We start from the raw sequence: 27,254 nt of genomic DNA, 5'->3' as shown, positions 1-27,254 counted from the left end.
GAGGATTTTATCTCTGTTCTTCTCAGAGTTTTGGTCTCTTTCAGCTCATTGTTTTGGTTTTTACAGCCCACAACTTCACTGTTTTAGTCTTTGTGCTGTTATCAACTTCATTTCAAGCAGCAGGCAGCTGTCTTCAGTGAAAAGCCCTAATAAACTCACTGTACATGACCTGCACAGCATCAAACAGCAGGCAGATGAAGTTGGGAGCTATGCAGTGAACAAACGGGAGCTTTTACCAGCTAAAGAACCAAATATTTTCCCGAGGAGTTGGTGGAAATCAGGGGCCTCATTTATAAAACTCTGTGGAAAATCTAGACTAAATGTTTGCATACGTACAAATAAGGAAATGTACATATGCCAAAAAATATACTGATTGATAAAACAATGCGTGAACCTGCCTGTGCGCAATAAATCTCAAATCAATCTGAAATTGTCCGCACATGGACCAGCTTCATATCCCGCCGTCTGCACGCCCACACTCAACCTTAAATGGTGAATGCAAAGCACCTCATTAATGCTGATGCACAGACACGAGCTGGCTGATCGGTGGTTCTTTACGGTAAATCATAGCAATGAAGGACGGAAAGGAAAACCAAAAAAACAAATATTCCTGACGCAGAAATCGAGGTGCTTGTAGGTAAGCTGGAGGTTTAAAAGCACAGGGCCTCTCGTTTGGTGGGCAGTGAGGTCACAAACTAAAGATAAGGCAGAAATAGAAAAAAAAAGGTCAGATCTAAAGATGGGTGTCAAAAAATGAGAATTGCACCCTGATGTCTTTGCTAATTTACACAATTCGTATGTGCAGATGATGAAGATGTGCTGGATGAGGAGTACCGCAGTGACTCCAGGTCGCTCTGTGTTCCTGACAGCACTCTCTTGTTCCCTGCAGCCATTTTACGCATAAAAACTATGTAAAAACTAAAATGGTAGCTGGTGATAGGTGCTATGAATAAAGTTCTGGCTCATACTCACATCTAATTTCCACAATCTGGCTTCAGTTCACTACCTCGCCACCTGTGCTGCCAATTTCCTGTCTTCAAAATGTGCGCACGCATGGGTCAGAGTTACTTTAATTCTTTAATAACCGCACATTTCCTCGTCTAGGTTTAATTTATAAATCCCATTTAATGTGTAGAGAGTGGCATACACACATTTCAAGCCCTTTTCTGTGCGTACACAGTGGTTGTAAATGAAGCCCCAGAGCTGTGGACACAACACTGGCATGGTTTCACTTTCAAAGTTTATATAGCAAAGTTAGCAAACAGATGCGTATTTACACATCCAGCAGATGCAGAGCAACATTAGCATTCATCTAGAGTTGTGCTTCTGTCCATTTGCCCAGTATTCATGAGTCTCCATCAAGTCATGAGAAAAATATCTGGCTCCTTAGCAGCTTCACGCTCCACCATGTTCACCAGCTAGTTGCTTATTTTGTGCGCCTAACATTTGGTGCTGAGCAGGTAGAGCAGAGTGGACGACTCTCCAGACTCCATATTTAACACCACCTCCTTAAGTGTTAAATACTCACTGCTCACAAACACACGGGTGTTGAAGTCAGTGGAAGTATTTTCGGCATTAAACTTTTCAGCAGAGACGTCAGCTGATGGTGAGAACCACATGTGAGAAACACACACTCTCCTGTGCACATGGTGTCACCACACACATTCATGTATTACACACAGTATCTGCAAATACACCCACAGCTCGACTGTAGTAGATTTCATGAGTGCTGGCAGCGTAAAGGCTGCTCCCCCTTTCTCTCCCTCCCTCCCACCTCCCTCTATCTCTCTCCTCTCTCCATCTCTCTCCCTCGCTCCCTGTGCAATTCTTTGTTTTTGCTGCTTGTGCCGCCGCGGAGCTCTTTTATTCAGTTTTTTGTTCATCTCTTGAAGAGAGAAGCCTCCTCCTGCAGATTTCCTTTTCTCTCTCTTGTCGTATTATCTCTAACTCTGTCCCTTTCTCTCGGTCTGTATTTCCTATGCATCTCCCCGTGGCTGAGGGGAACAGGGACTTGACTCTCCCCTCTTCCTCTCCTCCTGCTCCTCCTCCGCCTCTCCCTCCTCTGCTTCACCTCTCGTCCTCTCACTTCCTAACGGAGGGATAATGTTCTATTTCCAGCTGGTGATCATGGCTGGGACGGTGCTGCTGGCTTACTACTTCGAGTACACGGACACCTTCCCCGTGCACATCCAGGGCTTCTTCTGCTACGACAAGACCTTCTCTAAGCCCTACCCCGGTCCGGACGACACCAGCAAGATCCCGCCCGTGCTCATCTACTCACTCGTCACAGCCATCCCCACCCTCACGGTAAGAGTTGTATTTATAAGTGTGGAAGCAAGGGTCAAGGGTGTTTGAAGTGCATGAGAGAAGCGTGTCAGTGGGTGTGTTTGTGTGGGAAAAAGGATGGAGCTTTAATAGAAAGTTGTCAGAGTTGAGGTGTTTGAATTGTTTGTGCTGTGAGTGTTGTTTGTTTTCTACTTTGTATGATTTGTGCGTTGTTGCAGTCTTGTGATGAATCATCTCTGGTGTGTGTGCTGCACCACTGATAAAGTGAGCAGATTGGCAAGCTGCATGGAGGTTGCCCCCTCCAGCCTTGACAGGCAGGTGTGTGTGCGTGTGTGTGTGGAGGGAAAACAGAAACAAGAATCAACTCGGACCACACAGAGACGTAATGGGAATGGTCAGGCAGGTCATTAGAGAAAGAGAAGCAGACAGAAGAGCAGTGAAAAAGAGAAACAGTAGAGAAAGCAGCCGAAAGAAACAGTGCAGAAGTTGGAGTGGAGGCAGAGTGATAATGGCAGGCAGCAGATGCTTACTGAAAAAAAAAAAATACTCAAGATGATAGGTGAGAAGACGAGACAATGAGCACAAAGGAAGACAATTTGGAGGAGGGGGCTTGCTCTGGGTTTTTGTGTGTGTGTGACGCGTGTGTGTGTGTGAGGTTAGCGCTCGAACCCCAAGTGAGACGCAAGGCAGTGAGCGTGAAATGCATAACACCTGGCACTGACTGGGAGCACAGACACAGACCTCAACAGCTTTACATCCCCAACAGACCACAAAAAGACACCACAGACAGAGCCAGCCTGCAGCCACAACGCAGAGCAGACTAATAACCTGATTACACACACAGACAAAACCACAGCCTGCACCTCCTGCACAGACAAGAGGATCTGACACTTAGACACACAGATCTGTGTGCAGCAGTTGATGGTGAGGAGAAAGGTCGTAGCCAACACGTCCTCATACCTGAGCGCCAGAATAGGTGATTTACCAGTGACTTAAAACCACACATATGACCTCTGAGAGCACCAGAGACAGGCGCACGGACTAACACTTGCAGTTATAAACACGTGGTTAAAGTTGTGAACAGCCGCAGTTAGACACCATGAACACATGCACTGCAGCCAGTCTGGAAACACAAACATCAGGCTGCTTTCACACCAAATCAGGCATTGCTGCAAGACAATATGACCTCCTATTGTTTGAATGTGGGTAGTGGGTCTAGGCTGTGGTGACGTGGATGCAGGGGATGCCTGCAGCAAAAAGTTGCAACAGAGACAGGCAACCATTCACACTCACATTCACACCTACGGACAATTTAGAGTCACCAATTAACCTGCATGTCTTTGGACTGTGGGAGGAAGCTGGAGCACCTGGAGGAAACCCACGCTGACACGGGGAGAACATGCAAACTCTGCACAGAAGGGCTCCCCCACCCTGGGTTCATACCAGAAACCATCTTGCTTTGAGGTGACAATGCTAACCACTGCACCACCGTGCTGCTCGCGTTTAAGTTTATATTCATATTTTGTTCTTACTCCAATAGCCACTTTAATAAACATAAATAAATAAAGTAATTCCCTTATTTTTGTGATTTAAAATAGTCTGAAGCTCAATTCTGAGACTGGTCTGTCAATAGCTTTCCAATAAATAATAAATAAAGCAACGTCTAATCAATTCATGTCAATTTCAGGTTTTAAAATACTAACTTCCTGGTTAGACCCCACCCATTTCTGTATCAGAGCATGCCCCCTACCAGTATGGATACAGATAATTTAGTTGATTGAACAGATACAGATAATGGTGCACTCGCTCATCACTATGAAACTGAATCAACTTTTGGAGAAACACAACGGGACAACACGCTGCAGTCGCCAATCACATAACCGGCGATCAGACCGGAAGATGCCTGCAGCTCACAGGAACAAGCAAAAGATGTAAGATGTGTGGCAGTAAAGATACTCCAGTAATAATACTCCAAAGGAATTCTACACATCTTTTGAGGCAACATAAACAAACTCACTGAAGACAAATACTCATTTGCTGGGATCAGATTTGGCTGTGGATAGTTGGTCTCCACCCTCCACTTCGCTACAAATTAGCCATTTAAGTGACACTCTGAAACTAGTCGGTGAGGTTTATAAACTTCACGACATGATGTCAGCTAAGTACACGATGTAAGGTAACTTGTGCACAGCGTTAGACAGTAGCGATGTTACAAATTTTAACTACATTTCTCAGGAGCGTGGTGGTGACGTCACTACTTTCTGAGCTAGATAGCTTTTCAGTAGTGTCCATAAAAGTTCCAAGCTCTCTCCCAGGAAAAGCTCTGAAGTGCAGCGGTCTGTTTTTTCTGCAGACGTTTGGATAAAAGTCAAGATAACAGAATTGAGGATAAGTCATGTGACTGACGCCAGTGCCACACCAAAGCATGTAGGTGAGGGAAGCACTTCCTGTATGACATCACATACTAATCCTCCAGTTTATTCTGCATGCTGCTTCGCTGTTGGCTTCTCTTTGTAAGACCTGCCCTACTCTGCCTCTGATTGGCTACACTGCACTTCTTGATGCATCTCTCACGTCTCGCCAATAGACTGTAAATATATAGTAAATATTTAGAGGATTTGCAGTGGACACAAAAGAAATGGACACAACAAGGTCCAAGAGAAGAGCTGAGAGACAGAGGACAGTTTGAAGAAGGACAAGAGGAGATATAGGGACATGCTGTAAAAGATATGTTTTAATTTCAGTCTGTTATTTTCATTACCTCCGCCAAGGAGGTTATGTTTTCGCCGGCGTTGGTCTGTTTGTCTGTTTTTTCAGGAAAGGTTGATAATGGGACAAGTAACAGATGATAAAATTTTGGTGGTGATTGGTTAAAGCGAAGTGGATAAAATAATAAAATGGCGAGAAGTCCGAGCTGCTTGGCGGAGGTCTGCGCTCTCCGAGTGCTTTTCTAGTTGTTTATGTTACTGTCTTTTATTTATCATGGTTTTATTGACTGAAAAATATATTTTGAAACTCTGTTTTTGAATTAGTGACAGAGCCAGAGAGCCGACTGGAAGAGGATGAGACAGAGACATGCATAAAAGTAGCTTTGCAAGTAGTGAGCTACTTTTTCCATTTCCTCGTAGCTTAGCTTGCTGCATTCCTCTGGAGATAGCTTCAGTGTAGTGAAACTTCATTTTGTGAAGTGTATCTTGAAAGAAGAGAACTTGACACAGCATCCCAGAACAACAACAGCCAACACACCCAGGGTACCTTGCATGTGGTATGAGGACATGGAAAGTCCGTGACCAAATGTCAATATGTGACGAGGTCAGAGTGAGAGTGTGTTGCTGTGAGCATGACCATAATGATCCCCTAACCTTGACAAAGTACTTACTTTAACCCAAACCACCGTGTTTCCCGTCTAACCAGGTCGTGTTTGTGCTTAAGCTGAACTAAACCCTAACATAGCATTTTCACATCCAGGGTTGGAAATTAGCACCAGACAAATGCTGATAACATATTCAAATGGCTGCTGGATTAGCTTCACTCTCCAGCCAAAAAATCACAATGGTAATCTACTGAGTCGCAGGAAGATTTTGGATCCCGCCAGCCGCAGTGGCAGATGGACAAAAAAGTTAATTTCCAACCCTGGTCACATCATAAAACAGATTTATTTTGCAGCTGTGACGGTTTTTGAAGGCACTCACAGATGATGCTGTGCTGCAGACGGAGGCATCGGATCAGACGGTGCTGCTGTGTGTCTTTGTTCGAGGGCTCGGACAAAGGTGTATTTTTGCTTTTAATTTTGAGGTCTTGTTGGTTTCATGCAGAGAGCAGTAAGTCTGTGTCTCAGGGGAGGGTTCCAAGAAATTACTAATACAACAATTAGATACTGGACTCAGTGCATTGTTCATCCTGATAATGTGGTTTAATTTCTTACAGTTAAATTAAAAACCTGCACCATCGCTTCATTAATGTTTATCTCACTGATATATTCAGCAGTTGTACACTTTTGTGCAAAGCTACACTAATCCAGAGCCAGCAGACCTTTAAAGCTGCCCTATCCGAGGCTAAGTGACTTTAGAAGTTGATCTGGGTCAGAGCACATTACTTACACCAGCTAGTCTGCCCTAACCTGTGCTGACAGAGGCTTTGCAGTGTGTGTGTGTGTGTGTGTGTGTGTGTATGTGTGTGTAACAAGCAGCAAGGTAAATTGCAGCAGTAACTCCCTGCGATAGCACCAGTCTGCTTCAAATATACTTTGCCATTTGCCTCTGGTTCCCGAGGAGCCTGATCTCTTTTTATCCGGTGCTGCTGCAGCAAATCAGAGCCTCCAGTTCGGTGATAAAGTGGCTGGACAGCACAAAAGCCGGACATCTTTAATACAAAAAGAGTTGTGAGCTTTTATATGGTCTCAGGTAAGAGCTTTGGATCTTTCAACTCTGTCTTTATAGTGCTGAATACAGAAACCCCGCCTGGCCGAGTCACTGAAGGTATCAGCCAGACAAATATCTGGGTCAGTGCCAGAGTCCTCCAAGCCCAAAAGAGGGCACTCAAGTCTCACTGACAGCTCCCAGCAGGGCCCCAACATCTAATTAAAATCATCAATCACCTTTTGAAGTTTCAGCACAAGGAGCCAATCCACTGCTTAGAGACTGAAACACAAGATTAGGGAGCTGACATCTTCTCACCTCAGTCCGTTAGTCACATTTGTAGTATGTGTGTACATGTGCCTTTTTATAACTTTGCTGGATGTGTATATTCCTCCTGCAGTGTAACAAGAGATATGGGGAGATACTTACATTATTCAGAGTCTCCTTTTATACGGCAACAAACTCAAATTCGAGAGTCCTGAGTAATTAGTATCCACAGCTACAGTGACAAGGACACGATCCCTCACCTGCTCTCCACCATGAACACTGCTGACTGACGTTTGCTAATCCTGCTGCCTGTAGTTATTGTTGCTACGCCCGTCAAGCTTTCTGTTTATAGTGATAACTGTGGCAGTTTACCTCTGAAAATACATGGTCGCTTTTGAAACAGCAGGTTCTTGATTTCAAACAGAGGTAAACAAAAGCTGGAGGCACTTAGGTACAAGGTTTATTGACCTGATAGAAAGGTCTGTCTCTTTGAAGTTTACTTTGGAGTATCTTGTGTGTGTGTGTGTAGTGTATTTACTAGAGTTTTCACTTTGCACTTTATTTTGTTATATATGTACAGAGAGACTAATAATATTTATTTATTTTTACATCCAGTGATTTTACACAGCCATCTTGATGCCCTCTCAGCAGCATCAGTGATGTTCCTGATGGCTCTCTAGCTGTGCGGTCCTCTGATCCCCAGTAACTTGAGGGTCCTGTAGAGCGACTGGCCAGCAGATCCTCAGCAGTCGACTTTCATGTGGTAGCATTAGGTCTTCCATCCATTGCTTCAGCATTCGCCTGAGAGCTCCTCGTACTTGTTGTTCTTCCTCTGAATCTTCCCAGGGTGCAGCAGGACCACCTGCCTTGATGATTCTGACACCAGAACCATGTCAGGCCTGAGCATGGTCACAGTACCCAGTATTCATTCTCTTTATGTACATGTTTTGCCCTTTTTTGAGCTGCAGCCAGCAGCTTTCCCCACTGATTGGCAGGCACAGATTTTGCCCTAGGATGCTGATATTTGGCGTGGAGGTCAAGTGTGTGTAAAGGTGTATGATTCAAAGAGTCAGTCAGTACAAAGTCCTGTTGGTAGTTGACCTCAATGTAAGCTTGATTAAACTTGTTTTCTCAGACTTCTCGAACTCAACAGGAGTAAAATGTGACGTCTCGGCTAAAGGGAAATATTATATAGGCTAATATTTCTGACTGTATAAAAAAAACATCAGTCCAGAATTTATTTAGTCCAGGGCAGGAGAAGAATATATGACTCAAATTACAAGAAGAGGCGTGGCTCCTGTCACACTGGTCCACAATCTTATTATATAATGATGAAAACTGTGTGTGTGTGTGTGTGTTCCACGTTTTTCTCCTCACTGACTTGGTCAATCCATGTGAAATTTGGCACAGTGGTAGAGGGTCATGGGAGGATGTGAATGAAGCAATATTACATCAGTTGGCCAAAGGGGGGCGCTATAGCAACTGACTGAAATGTCAAACTTTGAATGGGCATATCTCATGCCCCGTATGTGGTAGAGACATGAAACTTTGCACAGAGATGCCTCTCCTCATGAGGAACACATTTGCCTCAAGAACCCATAACTTCCGCTTATATAGATTTTCCGCCATTTTGAATTTTTTGAAAAACACTTCAAATGGATCTCTTCCTAGGAAGTTTGAGCGATCTGCATGAAACTGGGTGAACATAATCTAGGGACCAATATCTAAAGTTCCCTCTTGGCAAAAGTTGGAAAACTTACTAAAACTGAGCTTCTATAAGGCAATGAATATTGCGGAGGGCGTGGCTCATCACATAAAGGTGTATAACATCTCAAGGGTTTCACCCATCACCACGCAACTTTGTAGGCATATGACCACACATAATCTGAGGGGACCCCTCCATTATTGACCCCATCAAACAAAATGGGGGCGCTAGAGAGCTCATTTCTTATCTAGGCCTAACCGCCATATGGATTTTTACTAAACTTGGTAGATATGTAGAACAGGACGCCTCAAGGTGACTGGAGAAATTTAACTCTAATTGGCACCTGGGTGGCGCTATAACAACAGAAAAATGCTTCAAAATGGCTAAAATGTGACCGATCGCTGTGGCTCCCCCTGTGGACCAATGTTGTTGTTGTTTCTAATTTTTGGTATGACTAAGTCATGGTATGGTATGCTGTACATAATCACAGAAACTGTCAGTCAGTCATTCTGTCTGTCCCACGTTTTTCTACTCATTGACGTGGTCAATCTATGTGAAACTGTACGTGGGCAACTGTGCACTCAATGGGTGTGGACTAATATTAGGTTATTTTTCAGATAGTCGAGATTTGCTATGATGGACTCTGTGTAATACCTTGAGTTGTAGAAGCTGCAGCCTGGCTCGAGGAGTAGTTGAGTGTATATTATTGACAGCTTTGTCCCACCATTGATTTGTCAAATTTGCCCCAGCTGATCATCCAACACTGTAACACCACATATATGACAGAAAAAAGAAAAAGCGTAATAGGTCCCCTTTAAGCTTCTGCAAACAATGAATTTGTGCTGAATTACATTAATTCATCATAAGATCAGAGATTTACCTGAACCGTTAAAACAAGTCACACATTTCTCTGTTTGCATTCAAAACATTCATTTAAATGTTTGTTTAGAGAAGAAATCAAGAACATTTTGAAAATCCATTTCCCTTTTAATGCTTGTACGATTCAGTCAGATTTCAGTGAAAGGCAGCAGCCGCAGTGACACTGGAAATTCTCCACACAGCCACACACTTGAGTTCGGTTCATTTTGAGGGCATCTTGAAAGTTTGCCTAATGGAGCTTGTAAGCCAGTTAAGTCTGAGATGAATTAGCTTATCTAGCACAGATTCAATCTGACAGTGTGTGTGCAGATGTGTGTTCGTGCTCCTCTGTGAATCCCTCCTTTGATCTGTGTTTTTTTTGTCATCCTCTCTCTCGTAACCTCTGCTGCGTGTCCTCTCTCCACAACCTTCCTTACGCTGCTGCGTCTCATCCATGCTGACCTTTTTGCCTTCATGTTCTATTCATCACCATTCCTCTGTTGCCTGTGCAATTTTCGCCTCATCTGTGTTTAGTCCTCCTTTTTTTCTCTTGCTAGAAATCTGCTGTATTCCCAACTTAAATCTGATAGCACTTTTTACAACTGTTCCTCCTGTTTACCCCGTCCACCGTCTGTGGGTTTTCCAAGATTGTCTCCATGCTCATCAACACCTCCTCTGCCTTTTCAGACACGTTATGCCTTGCCCTTTCTGACCTCTCCTCACACCTGTTGTTTGTCTCACCTTCCAATTAACACATGTCTGCTGTGAACTGTGATCTTCTCAGCTTGTCTGTTCTGCAATCTGTGGCTGCAGTGATAATCACACAGACTCCAACTGCACAGGAAGGCATCAAAATTCAGTTCCTCTGTCCCACTTCCTGCTCTTTTCCTCAGATAAAAAGGAAGAAGTCTTTAATGTGACTGAAGTCATACTGAGATAAAAGGCACACGCAGGGAGAAACAAATACTTATTTTAATAAATAGGAAAAATGTCAGCTTTCAGCTTTGTTCTTACTCATCCAGTTCAGTTCCAGGTGAAGCCCACATGTAGAGTTAAGACACTGCTGTGGAGAACACCAGGCAGGCTCAGTTTAGCTTCAGATGACAAATATGTCACAATATCACAACTTATAAGTCCACTGATGCTTTATAAATATAAACTCAATCATGAGCAATCAATAACACCACCTTATTACTCATTTAATTCTGTAATAATGATGTGAGTATTGATTAATGACTCACTTGTGAGGGAGTTGTAAATTTTTCATGATCTGGCAACCCAAAACTTGTTCTTTGGCTCAATGGCTTATAATTGACTTTTCATTTATTAGTACATGATTTATTATCACAGATAAAGCCACTGGCTACACCTTAAAACCCATTTATAAAAAACAGTTTTGGTCTCTGTAGCTAATTTCCCCCTCCATTACAACTTTACTGGGGCTTAAAGGGGAACTAATGTTGTTTTCAACCTGGGCCCTATTTTCCAATCTACTTTTGTCTAAATGAGTGATAGGATGTTCAATATGTGACATGTCTCCAGTACGAAGCTAGGGCTGACCTGCCTGCAGCCCGTGAGCGTGCGCTATATTAAATAATAGGGCACTCAGACAGCGTCAAACAACGTCAAAATACGTCCACTAAAAGTGCATTTTTTTCACACAGATAGGCTCGGATTGTTAGTATAATTATCTGACAACATAACGGAAAGGAGAAATGAACGTGTGTGTTTACCTTTAGCTGGATTCAGACATGTTCCTCTGCCTGTTGCTGCTCCCTCTCTCTCCTCGTCCGCTCTTCAGTTTCAATGAGCTCTGCGTCCATGTACGTCTGTGTACCCCTTGTTCAAATAAATACGGGCGCTCATCAAATTCAAATGGCTCATCCAGATCCAGTTGGTCAAAATTGTTGTTTGACGCTGTCTGAGTGCCCTATTATTTAATATAGCGCGCGCTCACAGGCTGCAGGCAGGTCAGCCCTAGCTTTGTACTGGAGACATGTCACATATTGAACATCCTATCACTCATTTAGACAAAAGTAGATCGGAAAATAGGGCCCAGGTTGAAAAAAACATTATTTCCCCTTTAAGTTATGCATAAGTAAGTGGTTAAGTGGCGTGGTCACTTGTAGTGACAGGTGGGTGCCATCAGATCATAAGTCACTACCATAGTGACAACATTGTTTAGGTAACATAACCATGGCGTAACCCCAGATTCACGGAGTATCCACCTTATTTTCAAACACGGAAGTAAATAGTGATCAACTTCCGTGTTTTTGTGCGTGACTTCCAGTCAGCCGCTTTCCCTCATGCTTTCCCTTACCGGAGCTAACGGTGCAAGCTATTTTTTTTCAATTTTCAATTGTTTATGTTAGTCAATCAGTCAGTTAGTTAGTCTGTGTATTTTATATAGATAACTGTGCCCACGTTTCCGTTATCCGGTAATTGCCGGTAAAAATAATTCCTTCTAAATGCGGATAAATCACATGTCAATCAAAAATTATGAACCCAAAAAGCACAATCTATCCCGAGTGAGACAAACTGCTTGATCCCCGTCTCCAGTGTACCAGCAGAGAACCTGCAGAACCGAATCAGCGAAAAAACACACCGGGCTACACAGCCTCTCTACCTGAGCAGCTCAAGCTGCGGCTCGCACCCTCGACATACAGACACACAGACGGTGCGTCTGCATGCCAGCCAAACATGTGCGCAACTGTGATAAATAAATATGTGAGGTGTACGCTGCTTGTCTTTTGTTTTTCCTTTTCTTTCTTTCTTTCTGTCAGCGACATACACTCCTAACACAGGACGGGTTGTTTTAATTGACTGAGTTGATCATTAAGCCATAGTGATGCGCGGATCGGCTCTGATAGCACCCGAATCAGCATGTACGCATCAACCATCCAGCCGTTACAACATGATTGAGCTAGCAAAGCAGTTTTGTGTTGCTATGTGTGGTATTTATTCAGTTATAGGAAATCACGATGTCTAGAAAGCATCAGTGGCTGCAGCTGACAGGGACAGCTAACACTAGCAGCAAAGCTAACATCAGGACATCATCTGTTAAAAGCCTCCCGTTGTCGGATACGACATGAAACTACTCCAGTTAGCTCAATCATGTTGTAACTAAGACATCCGCTGGAAAAAATATTTTTTCAGGGACCGTTTATTGAGTTATTACAGACACTGCTAACGGCTAACGGCTAACGGTTAGCCCAGCTAATCTACGATACCCTTGTTACAAAACATGCACACAGAAATAGTAATGTTTGTTCAATCATTGTGTTTATAGACTTTACAAACATCAGATTAGTCTAAATGGTGATATAGTGACGTGAAAAATGTGATATATATATATATATATATATATATATATATATATATATATATATATATATATATATATATATATATTTATATGGCTAAACTCAACAAGGTAAACAACAAGGCGATTCCCATTTACACAGTGGTCAAGAGTGCTGGACCGGAAGCGTCGCACAAAAAAACGGAAGCTGGTTGCGTTCTCTTTTGCCTCCATGTTTCCATGAAAAATAAGGTGAATAGGCTCAGCCTGTTGCTATTTTAGCGTCTTTTCAGTTAATGTTCAGTAAACGGTCTCCTAAAAAATTTTTGTTCAGCGTTAGCAATATCACAGTTTACCATAGCGGTAAATGCACCATGCTAACCAAGCTAGCTGCTAGTGTCAGTGTTATCTCCACCCTCTCTGCCAAATATGGTCACTTCTGGCTCCAAAAACCCAGGAAGGCGATGGCCAAAACACCAAACTAGAGGCCCAAAATAGGAGTTCACAAACCAAAGGGTGACGTCACAGTGATTATGTCATTATGTTTATACAGTCTATGGGCGAGCCACGGAGTCAAAACAAGCAGCACAGTCACCAGAAGAAAATGTTAATATTGTGCTTTTCTGCAAACCACAAACACCTTACATCTGTACATTTCATACGTACCATATTAGTGTTTCTAAAGTGACGTAGTATGACAGTTTGTGATCAAAGGAGGAGGGGATACCGAGGCACGGTACCTGCCAAGCTGCGGGGGCAGTACTAACCATTAACAAGTCAGTCAGAATAGAAAGATAAAGTGCAACAAGAAATTGACATGCCAAAAAAACAACCGGTTTTATTGTGTGTTGGTCTGCAGGTGTCTTGCCTTTGAGTCACACCATCCACCCTCCCCTCCACCTATCATGACAAACCAGCTTATATATTAAGTCACTTTAGAAATGCTCGTACAATGCTGACATTTTCTTCTGGCAACTTGGCTGAATTAACGATGACCAGCAGTCAGTAAAGCTCAAACGTGGGTTGAATATGATTCTGCATTTTTTGCATTTGTCCCATGTTTCACCCCACAGCACATTTCAGACACCCTGTACATGTTTAACTGACTGTCACAGAAGTGTCCTGTCAGTGTCCTCCCATCCTCAGCCGTGATGTCACTGGACTGACATTAAACTGTGCTACGCCTCACCCACAGGAACTGTGACCTCACACCAGCCCTAACAGAAAACTCTCACATTCATGCACAGTTGCACAGACATGGATCAGTGCCTTTCTGTCTCTTTCTCTTTTAATATTTTGCCTTTTAGTCCTCTTTACTGTCTGTTTTCTGCATGTCATAATTCCTTTGCAAATATACATACATACACACAATCTAGGCCAGTGTGCTGCTAACCCAGGTTAATGAGACAGATGGCAGGGTGGGCTCCATGGTGGGAGAGGGGGGCATGGGTTGCTGTGACGCTGGCTGCGACGGGTGAAGGCTTTCTCTCCTCTGCCCCTTGACTTCTGTTCATCATTCTGCGATGGAAAGGGAAATGAGAAGAGCATGTGATAACAGCAGAGACAATGTTAATGCAGAATGAAAGTTGTGCTATCGGAAAAAATAGATGTACATAGCAGACCTGCTGCCCATCGCGAAATAAAATGATGAAATCAGGGCTGAGAGAGAAAAAGCCCAAGAGAAACTAATAGGGATTCTATTCATGGAAGGAAGAGGTACGTGTTGTTTTCCTCACCACACATTAAAGTGGCTTTATCTGCTCTGCCTATCAGTGGGGCTGATATCCCTATTGAAGGATAATTTACCACAGTCTGCACACTTTCCTCTCTGCCTGGAACACAATCATGGCTCTGATCTAACTGCTCACGATAATAATCACCCGCACCGAGCAGCCAGCGTAGGATTGCATGACCACGCCTTTTTAATATTAGCATCATCAAACAGTCTCCTTGTTCCTTCACATTTTCTTTTCCTGTCACCTTAAAGGGATGATTTGGATTCTCTGAAGTGGGCTTCAGTGTATTAGCTACAGTAGATGTCAGTCAGCACGCCCCCAGTTTGGAGAAGCAGGCAGGAGTACCACCACATAAGCTAAGCAATGTTCTGCTGTGGAGCAGGGAAATGTATTTTAGACACTAAGAAGATCAATGTCAGCTTAAGTGAACGCTATATTAGGGCTATTTTTACCACTTCACTTTCCAACGGGGCAACTGAAGCTGTTTCTATGCTATCATCAAAGCAACCAGACTCCTTTAACAAAAACAATAATTTATCTCACAGAACACTGGAGCTGCTGGTCTACCACTGCCTCAATCCCATTTTCGGAATGTTTTTATTTAATTCAAACTTCCACTGTACGAGTGAATTGTCTGCGATGTATAGCCAAAGCTCACGACAAATGTGCTCACACTGTACAATAAAATAAACAATTAAAGGGCCCGTCCGCCCCTGTGAACCATTCTGACTATTGACAATTGTCAGTAAAGATTCGTTTTAAAGCTCACGAGGCAGGTAAAAGTTTGTTTGACAGAGGTCCCAAAAAAGGCTAAAAGGCTCCAGTGTGTAGGAATTTACTTTAGTGTATAATCACCTACAAACACGAATCATTGTGTTTTAGAGACCTTAAAATGAGCTGTTTATATTTAAATAGGGAGCGCATCCTCGTCTATGGCCATGTTGCACTGCCATGTTTCTACAGTAGCCCAGAACAGACACTGGCTCTAGATAGGGCCATTCTCGTTTTCTCATCAGCCATTGTAGTAAGAAGCCCTGCTGCTGCAAGCAGTGCAGGAAAAACGCAGATTTTTTTCAACGTGAAACTAGTTTACTCAGTGGTTTTACTGGTTTTAAATCACTTGGTCTGTTTGTTTTGGAGAGGAAGAGACCTCTGTGGATAATTCAGCTCCTGGTATTAACCTCCTGAACAACGAACACTTAAGGAATCCTAAGTTGGAAACGTTTCAGCTGGTTGCGATTTGCAGTTCTCAGCACTAGATGCCACTAAATCCCCCTAAATCCAACACACTGGACCTTCAAAAGGTCCATGTTCTGAATTCCCCCCTCTGTCTGTCAATATTAATTCATTTTAATTCTATTCAAATAGTTTTATTGGCATGAACAAATCTATGTTATTGCCACGCATAAAGTAAATAAATAAATACATATACATATTTAATCTACAGGTGTTGTGTACAGGTTCTATATCATACAGCTGCAGCCCATTTTTGATTACAGTATAATAAAGCACCCTGCATTTATTTATTTATTTATTTAATTGCAAGTAAAATACATATTAGTTGTTGTCCTTCAGGCTGTGGCATGCAGATACATATTAAGCTGCCAAAGTGAGCTGCTGTCCCTTCACCTACAGTAGGAGACCTGCCAGTTTCTGTTGTGGGGTTAATGATAGAAAGTTTGGGATTTTCTTGGCTTTTTCTCCAAAATGGAAATCTCTGACTGAGACACACACAAAAACTTTAGCAAGTTTGCATCACAAACATACTAGCGAGGTATTCATTGTACGATTGAATGAGTAAGAAGAAAGGCACTGACTTTGCTCTGCTTCAAACATGCCTGATAATAGTTGACCAAAATTTCTGACATCCGAGTATCCAGTGGTCGGTCAGGAGTAGGTGATTGGGCCATGATCAGTCCCCCCACAAGAGCACAGCAAATGACGCCTGAGGAAGCTGAAATTCGGTCCTTCTCTTAAAATTAGTTGTGTAGCTCAAAAATCAGGTCAGAAATTGCACAGTGCATGCCCAGCTTTAGTTTGTAACTGATGTGGATATTTTTAGGTGTCTAAAAGTTGTTTTTCTGCTGCACGCATCCGAAGCAGTGCATTGCTCAGCTTCCGAGTCAGTACTCCTGTCTGCTTCTCCAAACTGGGGGCGTGTTGACTGACATCTACTGTATGTAATACACTGGCTATGAATAAATACCTCATACAACCAAGCCTCAAAAAATCCGAACTATCCCTTTAACCAGTTCCTCTCTTTCACTCTGCGTTCACAGTGGAGCTGCCTGCTCCATGAACCATTTTGCTGTTGGGCCTGAGGCGGGTGTTGCATCACCCTGATTGGCTACAGAGCACACAGAGCGAGAGAGATCGACAGAGAGAGAGAGAGTGTTTATGCCTTCCCGTTTGCCTATCTAGTGGTTTCGGCAGAAGTCACCCATTCCTGTGAAATGAGATTAGACCGAACAGTGGTTGTCGTTTCTGCTTCTTAGCTTTGATCCATTTTTCAGTCAGGCAGAGAGGAGAGACACCTCAGGGGTCCTGTGCGGCTGGTGGATTGCCACGCTTCACTCAGCACCTCAGAGATCTCTGACGAATGCCAGCGCCCAATCTGCATTCACAACAGGGGACCATCCCAGCTCGCCACCCTCTATTCTTACATCTCTGCGTTTGGCCACTGAAGCAAATTCTGTGTTTTTTCTGTGTGTAGCTGTGGACATGTCTCTCACACTCGCACGAGTCCCCTGCAGAACATCACTCCGCTCTGTGACGAGTCGAGGAGATAAAACAGATGGATGAGTGTCTGAGGTTGAAGGTTTTCCCATGATCTTTAAAATGATTACTTCACAAGAACATTTCTCTAGTTTTCCAGATGTCTTGTCATTAATTAAGTTTGTTTTTAAACACAGAGCCTCAGATGATTAGTCATGAAATGTGTATTTTAATTCTCAGATGTTTCATATTCATCAGAATCCGTGATGTCTTTTACAAGAACAGTCAGCGTGAAGTGTTTTTCTGTGTTAACAGTTTTGATATGTCTGAGTTATTGGAGCAGATGTCCGTCTGCACAGTGCTCACTTGAGGTTATTACTGTGTGCACTGGCAGTGAAGAAGCTGTTGAATGCAGCCATTTTGGTATGTTGTTCTGTTGAGACGTTTCGTGGTAACATTAGGGCGAACTTGTGTACTTGATGCTTCTGTTGAAGGCTGCTCTGCACTCTGATTTGTGGATGGAGGCCCGCACGCCTGATTAAGCCACTTGTTGAACAGCCTGCGTTCACACATTCACTCGAGGCGCTTCAAGGTCAGACTTTGTATGTGACTGCAACATTTCCATGGTAATGTTACAGGATGAGATTTATAAGATTTCAGTCCTGCTTGAGTTTGCTCCACCTGTGGTTCATGGTGGTAACAGAAAGTGCAGTTCAATACGACAGCAAACACTTGAGCAGATATTTGATCAGAAATGCAACTTCACAATAAAAGTTTCACTAGTTTAATGCTTTTAATGTGAAGTCACACAACTATTAAAACATTTACGCCTAGCGTCCACACGACTCCAGCATTTTCCAAACCCTAAAACGGAGACCTTTGAAACACTGCTGACCCTGTTTTTGTTTCTTAGGGTGCTTTCACACCTGACCTGTTGGGTTCGGTTAAAACGAACTCAGGTTCCTTTGCGCTGTTAGTGCGGTTCATTTGAGCGGTCAATAAAACCCCGGTGCGGACCAAACAACCAAACCAAGACTGCTCAAAAAGGTGGGTCTCAGTCCTCTTCTGGTGCGGTTCGTTTGTGGTGTGAAAGAAAACGAACCAACCACAGGATATTATGACAGCAGATATGTGAGTTCAGCTTCAACAGCCACGTATATCCCATAACCTACTTATACTAATGCATACATGTAACCATGGTAACACATATGCACATAAGTGTGGGTATTTCCCCTGATTAAAAAGCTGTTAAAATTGCCGCCATTGTATTCAACTCCGTACTTTGTCTGTTCATTATTTCCATTAAAAAGTGTGTGACAGTATGAAGCCCTGAATCTTTACTGTACAAGATGCCTTCCTTCACCCTGTCTATGTTAGTCATTATTCATAAGATGCTATTGATTTGCATTCTAATAATAGCCTCCTAATAATGCTTACAATCAGTTATTTCTCCATTAGCTCTTTGTGAAACTACAGAACACAAATATAAACAGTTTAGAAGCATTACAGTGCTGCTGCATGAACGTCTGTCAGTCACCAGAATTTCCCCACATGGGTCCTGATGATGCAGGATGACGAACGCCAAAACTGTCCAATCAACTTCATATTTACGCCTTTTGGTTCATTTGCAAAAGGTCACTGGGAACAGGAACCAAACCAAAACTAAAATGCAACAATCGATCATGTTTTTTCCCTCAGGTGCGACCGAATGAACCGAACCACAGGTGTGAATCCACCCTTGGTTTGTAACCATGAAGTTGCATTTTAGTCTGGATGACCATGAATGGAGACTTTTGAAAACACACGTGTTTGCTTCCAAATATGGTCTTAGTTGTTATGTTGTGTTGAGTAAAAACATTACGGCTATGTCTAAATACCTTTTGTGGCTTCATCCTTCATGTGGTGGTACTCCTTTCCCATTGGCTGTTATCACTGACAGTGTGGCTGTATTTGCTTTGTAACAACTCCCAACACGTTTTCTGCCCCCTGGACCTCCTCATACTCATGTGTAACATTCAGTAACAGTTCCATCGTTGTTGGTCCAAGCAAACAAATCTCTGGTCTTGTTTTATTTTGGTATTTTCTCTTTGGTAATTAAGCAACCAACTGCAGAATACACAATCTCCTTCCTGTTTATCATCAGCACAGCCGTGCCCAGTGTACATGAACACTCATGTGATCTGTGTTTTCAGGCGTGTTAGTGTGGATGTGGCCTGAGAGAGGGCGATTTGAATCCAGCATGAGAATGGCGGACTCCGCCAGTAACCATGAAATCTACATTATAAAGAGGTGGATACAGAATGTCTAGTAAATACACTGAATGGTGAATTCTGAAAAAATGCAGACCATAAGTGGTATCAAAAATGACACTGAGCTGATGTCGTGCAAATCCTGAGGATTGTAACGTTAATGAAAGTTGGAAAAGCTGTTTTTTCTGAAGCCAACAAACCAAAACCAAAACACACAGCCTGAAAATCGCAGGTTCATTCAGCTTTTCCTGGGAAAAGTGAGCAGAGTTTTCAGCAAATTCCCAGTATTCAACCCTGGTCCTTTCACTGACGCAGGTACGTGCATCAGATGAGCCTGTGGTTAGTGGCTGACCCCAACTCTGTGATCAAGAGCAGCCGTTCTTAAATTGATCTTAAATTGATACACATCAGGTCACAGACCCCCATTTGATAAGATTTCGCTTCAGGGCACTCAGGTTGAAAGTTTTTTGTTGTTGTTGTTGTTGTTGTTGAATTTGATTAAGACCAGATTTCTATAGTTGTTAACTGCAGTTGAGGAGGTAAGTGTGGAGGTCATGACACCTATGATCAGAGACGGCACTCTTATGACTCTTTCGGGAGAAACACACGGGGCACGGATATCTTTTTTAAATGTATTTATTTATTTAATCCATGCAGGTAAAAGCCACATGGAACTGTGTAAAAACAAAAACAAGTGCATTCTGTTTCAAAATAATTAAAGTGTATACCTCATTGTGCCAAGGGCACCTCTTTCTTTCTTAACACTTTTGCCTTCATGACACATCACATCCTTGCCCCATGTCTTCCGACTGTCACTCACCTCTAGAATGAATTAAACTGTGAAAATAAACTATCACCCATTTTTCTGGAGACCCCCTGGAACTCCATCAAACATCTGAGGGGCCCGGACCCCTGCTCGAGACTCACTGATCAAGAGGATTACAGAATAAATGATTAAAAGCAAAAGATGTGACAGGACAAAGACAAAGGGAGAACCAAACAGAATAATAGAGACACAGTGAGACATTAAACAGCTTGCAGTCCCATTGATGCAGCTTTTTAAGGAATGTAACAGAGCAGATTTAGGAGGGGGGCGAGCAATTGGACAGGATAAAAATGGAAGAGGAAAGACAAAGAATTCATAACCTACTTTTCCTTCCAGAGGGACGAAACAATAAAAGGTGAAAGAGGAAAAGAAAGGGATTAGTGATGCTGCAACACAGCGATGAAGAGGTTTTACTTTGGTAAGAGGATGAATCTATGCTCCTGAGAACACACCAGTGTAATACTATATACATACGCATGGGCATCGGGACAGATTCTCAGCAGGATAAATGTGGTTACGATGTGCGATCACACTTTACTCAATGGAACGAGGGTGTTGCTGCGTGTGTATGTGATATTGTGATCTGTATGCATGTGTATGCATGGGTGGGCGTGCTCAGTACATGCAGTAAGTTCTGTGTGAAGTGCCCTGTGATCCTGTGAATGCATCTGTGTTTGCATCGATGTGTTGTGTGCCTGTCAACTGTTCTTTTCTCAGTCATCATCATCATCATGTCAGGAGATTGGAGCACATGCTGTCGTGTGTTTTCAGTCATTTTCCTGTTAGCATCTATTGCACGCAGGCAAAATCCTGGTGAGAAGCACATGTGAGTAAAGGTGATGCTGATCCTGATGCACTCAGACAGGTGCCGTGTCTTCCGTATCATCCATTAGCCAAAATCTCACGTATACACTGCTTTGCAGAGATTGAGGTCGCTGCGATGATGACAGATAATGGGATACTAGTGACAGCTAGGCATCTCTTTGTACTTTACACATGAATAACCCTCCCAATCTTGGCAGAAGCATTAGGTCTTACGGCTGCTGAGCTGCGCTTCTCAGAAATGGGTTGGGCTGAACAATACAAGAGATGCAGCTACATTAGGCGCCAGAGAAAGACTCTGATGACTGCTGAATAATTTACCTCTGAGTGATCATTCTTCCTGCCATTTAAAGTTAAGCGTTCACTGCAGATGGCAGGCTCTCACCTCTGAGCTCGGCTGTTTGGAACGGCCATAAAGACTTTTACTTTCAGACGTGGTCAGATGACACTTCAGCCCAGTCGCTAGAAGAAAATGTTGGTACTGTGCGTTTCTGCAAACCGCAAGTTCATCACACTCATAAGTTTCCGTGGCGATTGCCCTAAAATTTCAAAAAATAAGTGGTCAAATATGTACTGTTGTGTTTACATTTCATTGACTGAATATACGCTAGAACATGTTCAACTTTTGTTCAGAATCAGCTACTTATCACAGGTCACTGACGTGACTTTCCTCTCATTCATTCCCGTAGCGTCACAGTGCATTAAACAGTGTCGAAGCTCAGCGTCCAAAGACTTCAATGGGGAAGCATAGAGTGGGTTGTTCCACTGCAGCGAAACTAGACAGTCATTGGATAAATGCTCGGTTTTGTCCCGCCCATCGGACGCTCAGCGTCTCTGGGGGTCTATGGGGCAGTGGGCCGGCCTCGGCTGGCCTGGACGCTGGGCTTCTGCATGATGATTGGATGATCTGTCTGAGGCTGAATCCCTTTTTGATTGACAGTGAAATGAGCGAATCAGTGATCTTGAAATATAAAGCACCACCGGAGCATTTTTCAAGTTTCATTCCATTGTTCCGAGTTGATCTGGAGACTTTTCCAATCCTCTTAGTGACTTTTTCTTTGTCAAAAACGACTAGCGACAAATCTAGCATCTTCTTCTGGTGTTATTGGAGACTGTACTCGTGTTTGGAGACTCTGACTTCTGTCGCTCTGCAGTTACTGTCCCCAACGAGCAGCGGGTGCTGCTGTGAGCCCCTCCATCGTCCCAAAGCACTCACAGGCGGTCACACTAGCCTCGCGCAGCAGCCCCAGCTAGCTAGCGAGCTAGCAAGCTGCACATAATGGCAGACAATTTCAATATTGTCGACCGGATTTTGGCGAAGCCATTTGATAGTCTTCCTTACGAGGAGAAACTTAGAGTTAAACAGCAGGACAGATCAACACCTCAGATTGATTTGGTGCAAAGGGTGGGGAAAAGTAACAGGTCTTTTCAGCTATCCTGGTATGACAAAGTAAGCTGGCTGACTGGAAGTGCTGTGACAAATAAAATGTACTGTTGGTCATGCCTCTTGATGAAACCATCTAAGCAGCCTAGCTCTGCTGGCCATTGAGAGGACACTGGTCAAGTCCCTGGAAAAGACGCCTAGTTGGTACGACAGGGTCACAGATCATTTTCTTGAAAAGCAATGGAGGGTAGAATTTACATATAAATAAATGGACACATTTTATGATGTAGGCCGAAAATGAGCTTCCCCTCCTTGAAAGACCAGCAGCCGCCACTGATAAGTTTTACACATATCATATAAACATTTATAGAGCAGTGAAGCATATGAGCTGACTTTGTCATCAAGAGGTGGAGGGATTGTTGGGTGCAGTGACATCTAGACAAGACAACTGCCAAGCTGCAGATCACTGTTGTTTTATAGGAAATTATCACTGTGTTTCCACTATGGATAGTGCCACAAAAAATAGTTGTTATTAACCGAGCCATCGCTGCGTTTTCTGTTGGGATAGTTGCACGGAAAGCTGTTTTTTTTTTATCAAGGCATCAGTGCGTTTTCAGGCAGGATGGTTCCAAAAAAAGATGTCGTTTTTTACCGAGATAGTGCTGCATTTCCTTTCATGATCGTGCCACAAAAGCAGTTGTTTTTCATCGAGACATCACTTTGTTTCCCGGCAGGATAGTGCCACAAAAAATGGTTGTTTTTTTACCAACACATTTCCAGGATGGATATTGCCATGGAAAGCTGTTGTTTTTTACCAAGCCATTGTCGCATTGTCTGCTGGAATAGTGTTGTGATCTTAGGTTGGCTTATAGTTTGATTCCTGTTTTACATGACGTCACTCTCCTCATATGTCTTGTCTTACTTCCTACCCTTTTCTGTTTCCCTGTTTTCCCTGCACACCTGTCTCATATTAGTCTTTTACTCCACCCTAATGTTATCTACCACACCCTCACTGTCTTTATTGTCAGCCAGTCCCTGTGTTTCCCTCCTTGTGCCCATGCCCGCCCACTCCAGCTGTGTCTCGTTCTTGTAATTAGTTCTCTGTGTACATGTTCCCGTGTCTCTGCCTTTGTTCTTTGTCAGGTCATCTTGTCTTCGTGGTGTCATTCCCTGTTTCAGTTTCCCTGCCGGTGTTGTTCTTTTGTGTCTCTTGTTAGGTTGCTTCCCCGTGTTCATCACGTCATCCTGGTTTATTTTCAGTTTAGTTTTGGTGCTTCTCTTGTACTGTGAGTTACGTCTGCCAGCATCTTCGGTTTCATTGCCTGCCTGATTTGGATGTGTTTTACAAGCTGCATTAAAGCTCACTTTTTGTTTAACCCACCTGCCTGCTGCTGCTCTGCATTTGGGTCTTCTGCTAAACTGAAACCTTAACAAAAAGTACAACAAAAAGTTGGGTTTTTTAAAATTATTTCTACGGAGATCTCACTGCATTTTGCATTTTTTTAAAGCCCACTTTTTAAGCGATTAAAACAGAGTAGTAGACCTTTGTGTAGTTGGCTTCCTGCAGCACTGGTCCATTTTATGTAAAGGCTCAGAGTCAAGCATACATTATATTTCTATCTGTTGTCTTCTTTTGATTTTTGCCACTTTATTGCACCACTAACATGACTAAACAGAGTCCGTCGCCATTTGCAGAAGGGGATACTAATGAAAGCAATCAAAGCGCTCTGCTGCAGTGCCATCGTTCAGGTTTATTCCAAGATGCTTGATTCGTCCTTGAAGCTTTATCGACATAATTACCACATGATGATGGCACGACAGGCTGGTTGTCTCCTGTCTGTAGACGAGGCGTTAAAGTACAGGAAACACACTTGTAAAGCTGGTGTTACACAGTAATTAAATCCTGCAGATTGGCCATTAACTTTAAAGGAGCTTGTTACAGCCATGATCATGTCGAGAATGAGAACTCATCCTGACTTTATTTTTCCTCCAGCCTCTGAATGTGCATATCTAATGGTTTATAAAATTATATGTCAAATAATTACATATAAATATGGAATCTTATTTCCTCTTTATTCCCTTGCTCCCACTGCTTCTCTGTCATCTCCACAATCCTCTTCAGTCATCTCTTCACCCTGAGTGAAACATCCCCTTTCATTGTCCTCTAATTGACACGTATTCATAAAGAGGGTCGGTCTGAATGCACTCTCACATTTGACTCATACCCACTGACACAAATCGAGATCTGATTACTTACACACACAGAGCAGAATCCTCCAGCTTCCTTGTGCGGACGAAATGAGTTCCGCGCTCGTGACGTCATCTGTGCATGCACGCACAGTTAATCAGGTCTCATGTGTGTATTAATGTTTCATTCTTTGACTCCTTTCTCTTGTTCTGCTCCTAAATCATGCATGTGAGTACGCATGTAACACACGTCTTTGTCTACACTCGTTTTTTTCTCCCCCTAATCTCGAAGCTCGTCCTGCTATTTCTAGAAATCAACACGAAGCCGTGTTTCATCATTCTGCATTGTCAGAGTGTGGACTGGATGAGCACTTGAATTTCAAGGAATTATAATCCGCCCGTCCCTAAACTGCAGCGACAACCTCGTCATATTTAACTCTGAGTCCTTGGCGGAGGCAGGGAGCCGGAGCCGCTGCAGTGGAGGGAGATAATTTAGGAATGTTGGTTGAAATAATGCGCTACATGATTCACATGGATGCCATCCACGCATGAATAATTCATTCCTGCAGTATTTCCCCCAGCCTCATCACTCTCCCTCCTCCCCATACGCTTCCTCTCTTTCTTTACTCCTCAACTTTTCTTTTGTTGTTCTCCGACTCTCACTCTTTCACACTCTCCAGCTCTCATCTCTGAGGACGCAGGTTTGGATTCAGATGTAATTGCAAACTCTTAGGAAATTATCAGTGTATAAAGAATAAGACTCTGTCAGTCTCTCGCTGCAACACGAGTGAGCTTTAATAACTTTTTAGCTGTGATTCAATCGGTCTGGAACTGAAGTGCATTGTGGGTCCAGTCACCATGTTTGAGGTATTCTGCATTTTCTGTGCGTTCTCTGTATGATAAAGATAGCGCTACATAACTTCAGGATAATTAAGTAATAATATTGTATGAGAAAGGTGGTAAAATTAGATCATTTTTTAAACAAGATAGTTGGTAATGTCCAAAAAACTGTGTACTAATATCCTCGTAAGAGGTTTGAGGCAGCACTGCAGGGTCAGCACTCCAACTTTTAGCTGTCAGGTGTTAACAGTTCACCCTTTTTTCCCCTTTAAGGGCGGTGGCCTTGTGGGTAACCTGTGGGGTCCATGTCATTGGTCCGACAGCCCATTGATCCAACAGCCCATTGGTCCGACAGCCCATTAGTCCGACGGTCCGCGGTGCTGAACGGCTCCCGGCGGGCGTATTTCTACCTTGATGGTGCGCCGCGACCGGCTCTGGGTCAGCTGGGAAAGGCTTGAGGTGGAGCAGGCTCACGGCTTATGTGTTTGTCACTTTCTTTTTCATTTTAACCCACACCATGATCTTTTCCTGACCCTAACCAAGTGGTTTTTGTGCCTAAACCTAACCAGACCTTAACCACAGGGCATCATGATGATTTTGGAACGGACTTCGGAACAATGGGTTTAATATGGTCGGAACAATGGGCAGTTCCCAACCTGTGAGGGTGTGAGGTGTACAGTGTGTACAGAGGGAAGCAGCTCTCTTGGTGTGTCATGGTGAAGACAGCAGGCAGAAAAGAGTGATGACAGACAGCAGAATTAAGTGTCTGGATAAGCTCAGGGCTACATCAACAACCAGACCGAGACCTTCTTGAAGAGGTGGTCTCAGTCCGGTTCCAAAGGAACTCTGGTGCGGTTGGTTTGTGGTGAGAAGGTGTTCCGACCTGGATGTGAAGCAACTGCAGTCACATGACACATTGTTTGGGTTAAACATGAGCATGTTACAGTCCTGGAGGATTATTAATGTGCACCTCCTCCTGTACTGCCTTAATATGCACATTCAGCACATCCAATGCATCAAAACATTGTTTTCTAGTTGGAGCCGCGCCTCGTTTTCAAACTGTATGCTTTGACTAAAATGAACAATGACAGCAATATAGTCCACGATGAGCAGCGCTAAAATCAACCTGCGTAGTTGTCCCTCCATTGTGACATTAGAAAGTGTCACATTTATCTTGCAAGTGTACTCTTCTTCAACGTTTGCTTTACTTCCTGGATTTTTCCCACATGGAAATTCTGACCAATCAAGAGCAGCTTTCTCCACACAAGGCATTTGATCTGGTCCTCTTGTAAATGCTGCCGTGAGAACACCAACCAACTTTAGACAATTATACAACTTTGGAACAACATGAGTCCCTGATTCAGACCAGTGGAGACCACTCTAGGTCTTTAAAAACCCAGTTTGATTGCTACAAACATGGCTGCAAATGTCCCGACCAGTTTTTGTTACGCATTGGCAGCTGTTTCACCTACAGGTGCCACGCCCTCCACCATCCCCTTCTCCACCTGATATTTATCTTAGTTTACATGTAATCTGAACTTCACATTTCAGTTGAATTTTATCTATAATATCACAAATCACAGTTTGCCTCAGAGGGCTCGTATGTGAAACATACAAATGTAATTAATATATTCATTGTTTGCAGAAATGTGCAACACCAACATTTTATTCTGTCGACTGGCTGATAGAAGTGGTGGAGTTGGGTGTTTTTATTTTGACA

General features: G+C 43.2%; 1 protein-coding gene across 9 annotated transcripts in view; it reads left to right on the top strand.

Annotated features, from left to right (window-relative positions):
- plppr2a (phospholipid phosphatase related 2a) overlaps positions 1–27,254 on the top strand; it is a 186,440-nt gene that overhangs the window by 142,530 nt on the left and 16,656 nt on the right. For 8 of the 9 annotated variants that reach the window (XM_033645929.2, XM_033645930.2, XM_033645926.2 and 5 more), the window contains one exon: positions 2,119–2,307. In XM_033645929.2, coding sequence (XP_033501820.1) covers positions 2,119–2,307 — 189 coding nt within the window. Of the gene's footprint in view, positions 1–148; positions 2,308–27,254 lie in introns of those variants that run through there. The other variant, XM_033645933.2, reaches the window with a different exon arrangement.

The sequence above is a fragment of the Epinephelus lanceolatus genome, chromosome 18 (assembly GCF_041903045.1).
Source record: "Epinephelus lanceolatus isolate andai-2023 chromosome 18, ASM4190304v1, whole genome shotgun sequence".
Lineage (NCBI taxonomy): Eukaryota > Metazoa > Chordata > Actinopteri > Perciformes > Serranidae > Epinephelus > Epinephelus lanceolatus.
The sequence above is the reverse complement of the archived record's forward strand: the minus strand, read 5'-3'. Positions and strand labels throughout refer to the sequence as shown.